General features: G+C 42.9%; 1 protein-coding gene across 2 annotated transcripts in view; it reads right to left on the bottom strand.

The window, feature by feature from the left end:
* Positions 1-731: 731 nt before the first annotated feature.
* Positions 732-7336, bottom strand: part of anxa5b (annexin A5b) — an 8786-nt gene continuing 2181 nt past the window's right edge. The window contains exons 3-13 of one of the 2 annotated variants that reach the window (XM_056586389.1): positions 6919-7003; positions 6361-6455; positions 5242-5355; positions 5064-5154; positions 4636-4715; positions 4284-4334; positions 3860-3953; positions 3444-3539; positions 2493-2551; positions 1730-1852; positions 732-1200 (exon numbers count right to left, since the gene is read on the bottom strand). In XM_056586389.1, the coding sequence (XP_056442364.1) occupies positions 1138-1200; positions 1730-1852; positions 2493-2551; positions 3444-3539; positions 3860-3953; positions 4284-4334; positions 4636-4715; positions 5064-5154; positions 5242-5355; positions 6361-6455; positions 6919-7003 (951 nt within the window). In that variant the 3' untranslated portion in view covers positions 732-1137. Of the gene's footprint in view, positions 1201-1729; positions 1856-2492; positions 2552-3443; positions 3540-3859; positions 3954-4283; positions 4335-4635; positions 4716-5063; positions 5155-5241; positions 5356-6360; positions 6456-6918; positions 7004-7336 lie in introns of both variants that reach the window. The other variant, XM_056586388.1, reaches the window with a different exon arrangement.

The following is a 7336-nucleotide window of genomic DNA, read 5'->3' as shown; positions in this document are numbered from 1 at the left end:
TCTACGTAAGCGCCACGGATCATATGTATAGTCCCCGATGTGAAGCTTCTACTGCATAAACAAGTTATAACATGGGTAAAACAGACGTCATTTCCAACCTAACTTTTGTTGATGTGTGTATTTTGGAGAGGAAAGGCATACAAGTAAGCAATTTAGACCTCAATCACTATCTGTGGTTCTAGCTACAGGATCATCTGAAATCACAAATAGCCTACTGCCTGAGGTATTCTGCTGATGTGACGGAGGTCCGTCCAAACGTTCTCCTCAATCTAACCAAGGGATTTTAGCTCCATCTATTGGCCAACCTGAGGTAGTAGATCAGTAGCAACGACCACAGTTAGTAAACCGTCCTGTTGTCTTCCCATTACTAACATAGTTTATCATAGGTGTCGTGTCAATATGTCCAGAATACCTGTTGCCATTTTATATTTGAGAGAGAGCATAAAGAGAGGGCACACAGAGCACTCTGAGAAATGGTTTAGAAGGCTGATGTGTAAGCTTTTATATGCAATTCACTTCCACTATCGTGTGTAGCTGTCAGTGGTCCTACGTTAGGACCCTTATGCAAAGGGCTGTTTTATGAAAATTATAAATTGCATGTAATAGTGACCTCAATGTCATCCAAAACAACCAAAACAAAAGTGTGTACAATTTTTAAGGCTCTTAGGTTCTATACATCTAAAACAGACCCCAGTCAAATCGACCCCAAGAATACTGATGAATTCAAAATGTGAACAGGACATTGAAAACAAACAATTGTGTTAATATTATATTTATTTATAGAGGTTAAACATTGAAATGGGTAAAATTGACCCTCAAGGTAACAGGTGAGTTAAAAATGGAAAATCTTGGACTGTAAATACAAAGTGCATACAAAGATAATCTGATATTTTGGTTTGAAACATAAACATCATATTGCCATTAGTGGACCTCAAAACTTCTTTGGTATCAATCAAAATGTTAGCTACCCTTCACAGAGATACTTTTTGGAGAATTGTTGCAGACACCTCCTGTGAGTAACACACTTTGCATTGTGGAGAATGTCTTCCTAAGTTTGGGTAATGGACTGTCTTACAGGCTGACAGGGACCAAGCACTTCAGGTAATGTCCTTCTTTAAACCGGCTTGGTGCTGCTGCTTACTCATCGTCTCCTGCACAGAGCAGGAGCAAGGCCTTACGGTAGTCACCAGAGGTATCCCCCTGTAGAGCACATACACACACACACATTAATATCATGCTCTGAATGTCTGCATTATAATTTGTGTATCTGTGAGTGTTTGTGTGTGTGTATCAGTGGGTACGGATGTAAATAGATGTTTGGGTGTGTACGTGTGCATGGTCGTACATACTATGTACCTAGTACATATGTACATGTACATATGTAAACGGGTGGCAGTAGCTCAGGAGGTAGAGCGAGTTTGACTTGCAACCGGAAGGTTGCTAAATCAAATCCTGGCTCCTCCTAGAGCGTCGAGTGTCGAGGTGCCCTAGAGCAAGACACCTAACCCTAAATGCTATTCACCTAACCCTAAATGTAAACCATGCATGGCTGTCACCATGCATGGTTGACTCCACCGTCGGTGTTGATGCATGCATGAACGGTTCTACGTCACTTTGGACAAAAGCGTCTGCTAAATGCCCTGAATATGAATATATAATAATATGTGAATGAATAAACGTGTGTGTGTGTGTGTGTAGCATGACATGTCGTATGTGTGTGCACACCCACATTGATGGCTGCGTGCAGGGAGCCAGAGAACAGCCTCCTGTAGTGGGCTCTGATGTCCATCATGTCGACCTCGCTGCGGGTGGCCATCACTCTGATCAGGGTGTCGTCGTCGGTTCCTGCCCCCTGCTCCGTTACAGAATACCGCGGGTGACACGTGTGAAAACATGACACGCAACAGACCCACACACACACACACACGTTAAGGTGTCATTCAATCAACATTTCTGCCTGAAAATGTTCACAACATAGACAATTGGAATTCTTTATTTTATATAAAGATGTTCTGGAGAAAGTATGCATGTGTTATGAAACGCGTTATTCTGTAATTTTGCTTATTTCGTTTTCAGCCATTTTTCCTGGAATGGCGAACAAGGTGCACCTGCTCTATGTTTCCCTCTTGCTATTAATTAGGTTTTGTTGTCGTGTTTCTAAGTTCTCAACTGGGACCTTGAGAGGGAGGAATCAGTGGTATAAAGTTGTAAATTGTTAGGAGGTTTTTGACCTTATTTAAATTCAGTGATTTTCATGGTGCATACTAGGTATCCCTAGGTCACCATAAAGAACCTGTTTGCCCTTCTATAGGATACTTTTGGTTTTGGTCAGTGCTAAATTCCTGGGGAATCTAACGAAAGGATGGGATTGTAACATTAAATATAAGATAGATCTTTTAAATTACAATGGTGCCACATCTCACTCGTCACCCGTTGAGTTCAGAGGAGGGTTTGACAGCGGTGAAGGTTAAAGAGGGAGATGGTGCGTTTACCTTCATGGAGTAGTACAGGGTCTCTGCAAAGTAGGCGGGGACACTCCGGGCACACCTCACTGAGAAGGAAGACATTAAAACAACACATCAAACCTCTGGAGGTCAGTGCAATACAAAACTGCCTGCTGACATGACTGGTGCATATTTTTTTTAAAAGGGGACATATTATACCAGGTGTGAGTGTGATTAGCAGTTACAAGCAGTTTTGAAAATCTGCGTTTTCTGTCATCATTAGTGGGCGTTTCCATCTAGATGTGTGCTAGATAGATGAGCGTTGATTAACGTTTGATTGAGTCCATCGGGTTTGGCCGGTAGACTAATCTAACAAGCACACATCTAGGCGGACACGACCACTAGTGATGTCAGAAGACTCCGATTTTCAAACAGTTTGTAATTGCTAATCATAGTCACATCTGGTGGTATAATATATCCCCTTTAAAGAGAAAAAATGGAACCCGAGAGGTCATTTTCACAACTCTTTGTCGACCCTAGTGGTCATAGAGGGTAATGCGGAGTGCAAACTTGCACTCGCAGGTTATTAGGTAAATTACCCATCATGGTAATCATACGTTTGCCCAACATATATATTTTAGAATCTGATCTGTTTAAGAAAAATCTGGCAGTCTGGATTATTAGATTCAGTTTTATGTCATTTTATATTAAAGGAGACATATTAATTTGCCGGTGCTGCCGGACTGCCGCTGAAGCTTCGGCGGCAGTCCGGCAGCTCCGGCGGGGGGAGCTCGGCGGCAGTCCGGCAGCTCCGGCTAAGAAAGGGATGGTACTCCCGGAGCTGAGCTGCCGGGCTGCCGCCAAGCGCCCCCCACCCGAGCTGCTTGTCCGCTAATCCACAAAATCTTAGCTATGCTCGGATTGGAGGGGGGTGGGGATGTGGTAGGCAATATTCAAATGTGATAAAAACAGGTTTGTGTGTGTGTGTGTGTTACATACCAACGGCGAGCAGCAAGCTTTCCAGATTTCCAGACGTCTCCCTCTTGATGCTTTCCTCCATCTCGTACCCAGCCAGCTTCATGTAGGCATCAAACACTGGATGACACACACAAACACACACACACACACACACACACACACACACACACACACACACACACACACACACACACACACACACACACACACACAAGCTTCAGCAGGACTTCTTGAGATTCTCGAAATTGTGAAATATTATTCAAGATCATAGACACTCGCGATCAAACACAAACACACACGCCTAGACCCACACACACACACACACACACACACACACACACACACACACACACACACACACACACACACACACACACACACACACACACACACACACACACACATCCAAACACACACACATGCAGACACACACTAACCTTTCCTGAGATGCTCGGCGCTCCTGTTTCCCAGGATGGTAACAAAAGCCTGTTCGTCAGTCCCAAACTTCGACTCGCCTGCCTTGAACAGGGCCTGAAACCATGGGAACACACCCCAAAGTCAACGCCCTACTGTCTAAAGAACTAGTTTCAAATCTATATATTTCATCAGAACAAATTCTGAATGATGATTAATCAACAGGGCTAGGTAGAACATGTTGGATGTGTTTCTCGTGATATGAGTGAACCGGTCATGGAACATTATTGTGCTATACATATTCCGGCCACCAGAGGGAAGCATATACAATTGCTCGGAGCCAGATACACATGACAGTCACACCCATTTGAAAACGGATCAAAGACACCATTGATAGAGCAAGGGGAATATTGACTTAAGAGTGGTCTGAACATGCCAGGAACTCACCTGAGCATCATCCTCAATGGTGTTCGCTTGGACCCCCTGCTGTCGGCTAGCCTGGAACAAAGAGTAGTCTGCTATTAGTACAGTCGAGTAGAATGTAGTAAAATATAATGGAGAAGAGTATAATAGAATAGAGTTTATAGTAGAGAAAACGATAATAGACTAAGAGAAGATTATAATATAATTATAATAGAGTTATAATCGAGTAGTGTATGGTAGCCTGGAAAATAACTGAATAGAGTAGAACTAAACTAGGATCAAGAAGTCACTGTTAATGCCAAACTTCTAGTTGGTGACTTAGAGTAGATCAAAACAGTACAGAGTACAGCAGTAGAATAGAGTAAAGTAGAAGTACCTGGAGTAAAATAACAAGCAGTCTCTTGAAGTGACCTGATGTATCCCCGGCTATGTCCTCCTCCAGATTATCATCATACTCTGAAACCCACAGACAGACAGACAGACAGACAGGCAGGCAGACAGACAGACAGACAGACAGACAGACAGACAGACAGACAGACAGACAGACAGACAGACAGACAGACAGACAGACAGACAGACAGACAGACAGACAGACAGACAGACAGACAGACAGACAGACACACGCACACGCACACGCACACACACACACAGTAGGTTTTAGGGTTTCCTTGGCACATTAAATAATTGGCCCACAAAGCCCCACATTGCTGATCACATATCAGCTCATAACCATAACTACCAATAGCTAATAACATCCAAGGACTTGACGGTGTGTGAACAGTGGGAAATGGCCATTTGGTTTACCCTGTCTGTAGGCAGCAACAATATCCTTGATCTGCTGGCATGTTCTGGAAGCCAGGATCTCCACGAGGACCGTCTCATCGGTGCCTGCCCCCTGACGTGGCACAGAAGGGTCAGAGGTCATTTTCTGACGGTTGGTGTTTTTTTTTATATTCAGTCATTGGTTTACAACGGTGCCTACCTTGATGGCGTTGCGCAGCGCTTCCACATCGTAGGCGAGGGGTGTGGTCATCAGAGCCACAATCAGGGTCTCGAATTTCCCTCCCAGCTCCCCCTTCAGGTCAGCGATGAGATCCTGAGACGGAGACATTCACTGTAATGTATGCCTTATCTTTTACATGGACATCCCAGATTTATTGAACCTACACATACCGTCGTCCCACACATACACTCTCAGTTCGGTACCATTCGTTCCGTGAACCTTTTTTGATTTTCAATTATTGAGAATCAAATCTTACTTTTTGCATGCTTCGGAAATGTAAATCTATGCTACCCCAAATCCAGTTGAATGTAGTTTTGTTGAAATTAATTTAATATCTGCCAAGTTCTGTGCTGTCCACAATGCAGAGGTATATATTGTTTATGTTGCTGATTGGCGGTCATATGCACAGCTATACAATATAGCTGTGTTCGAAATTGTTCCCTATTCACTCACTCACTATTCCCTATATAGGGTTCATGATATAGTAAGTGCACTATATAGGGAACGAACAAACAAGAATTCGGGCACTACGCTGAACATTTCTAAACGTCATTTGCGTCAGTAAATGCCGGGTGTTTGTGTGACGCAGACTGATGCGCCCACATCATGTTAACAAACCGGGCATTCACGAGGAAAGCTGGAGGTTGAATGTTACATTTCCTTGTTCAAGTTTTTTTAAATTAATTTTGAATGTTACATTTTCTATGTTAAATCCCAAATAAATTGTTGACATTTCTAAACGAAAGCCGGAGACTCCATCATTAAATGTATTTGTTTTCGCGGTTATTCAGCTTCCTTTTCTCCTATGGAAAAACACGACACACGAATGCATTGTGGTATACGGGAGTAACATGTAGGGAAGTCCACTATATAGTGCATGAAATTAACCACTGAGAATTCGAACACCACTACAAAATGGCGAGCACCCAATATAGGGCACTATTTCGAACACAGCTTATATGTACTCTATATGATTCTCTATACGTGCCCCAATGCTGTATTTTGTGCCTATAGATTTTCTATGAATGATGGTTTTGTGTTGATGTTTTTCCTGGTCCTATACCCAATCCATCGCCCTGTGATCGTTTGGCACCTCACCTTTCCGTGCAGGGTCTTGTATGAAGCCTTGATCAGCTGCCTCTGAGCATTGCTGCGAGACGTCAACAACTGCAGGATAGAGTCCTCATCGGTACCTATGACAACAAACACCATAGTTACACAGCTCGTGAGCCATGGGTTCTTGTAAACAAGTTTAACATGTTCCTTTATTTACCTTAGCAACATCTTAACTTGAATACGTAGACATTTGTTTGTTTTTTTTGACTAGCAAACCTAATACCAGGTTTGCTCTGGAGTTATGTAGCCTCAGGATGATAACATATTATCAGTGATGTTTAAATAACAACAATTGCTCTTATGCAGGAGGTGTACTGTGGAAAAGGCTCAATGGTGACACCTGAGATTACATGCTGTTGAAAGGGTCCTAATTAGCCATCAGCCGGCTGCTACTTCGGGACTTATTATATTGACCGGGGCCAAAGTCCGGACAGGCGCCCTCAGCAGTATCGAATGACAGCGTTAGGACGGCGTCCTTTACAGGTTCCACAGACAGCAAACAAAGACCTAGTGGCCTAGAGGAAAGTTAAGTCTATTTACCCAGTCCCTTCATGGCCTTGTACAGCGTCCCTGCATCCTCTTCGGCCTTGAAGTTAGCACTAGCTTTGATGGTTCCTCTACCGGCCTGGGGAGATGAAGGGTATAAGACATGATGAAAGCTCATTTGACTAATGTGACATGTTACAACAATACACACATTGCAACTGGTTCCCCAAATGCTAAAAATAAGAACAGCCGTTGAGAGAAAGTACGTAAGGCTGTAAATGGGAAAGGCGGTTTCGGACGTGATTAGATAGTGATTGCTCAATGTGGTCTTTGTAGCAAATAAATACTTGCACTATATATAATATATATAGTGCTAACCCTAATAAAACCAAATTAAAACAAAGCAGAACATCCTTGACATTGACATAAAATTTAATGATTAATGCAGTAAAAAAATTTAACTATATTGATT

The sequence above is a fragment of the Gadus chalcogrammus genome, chromosome 3, assembly GCF_026213295.1.
Source record: "Gadus chalcogrammus isolate NIFS_2021 chromosome 3, NIFS_Gcha_1.0, whole genome shotgun sequence".
Taxonomy (NCBI): domain Eukaryota; kingdom Metazoa; phylum Chordata; class Actinopteri; order Gadiformes; family Gadidae; genus Gadus; species Gadus chalcogrammus.
This window is presented reverse-complemented; position numbering and strand designations above follow the sequence as displayed.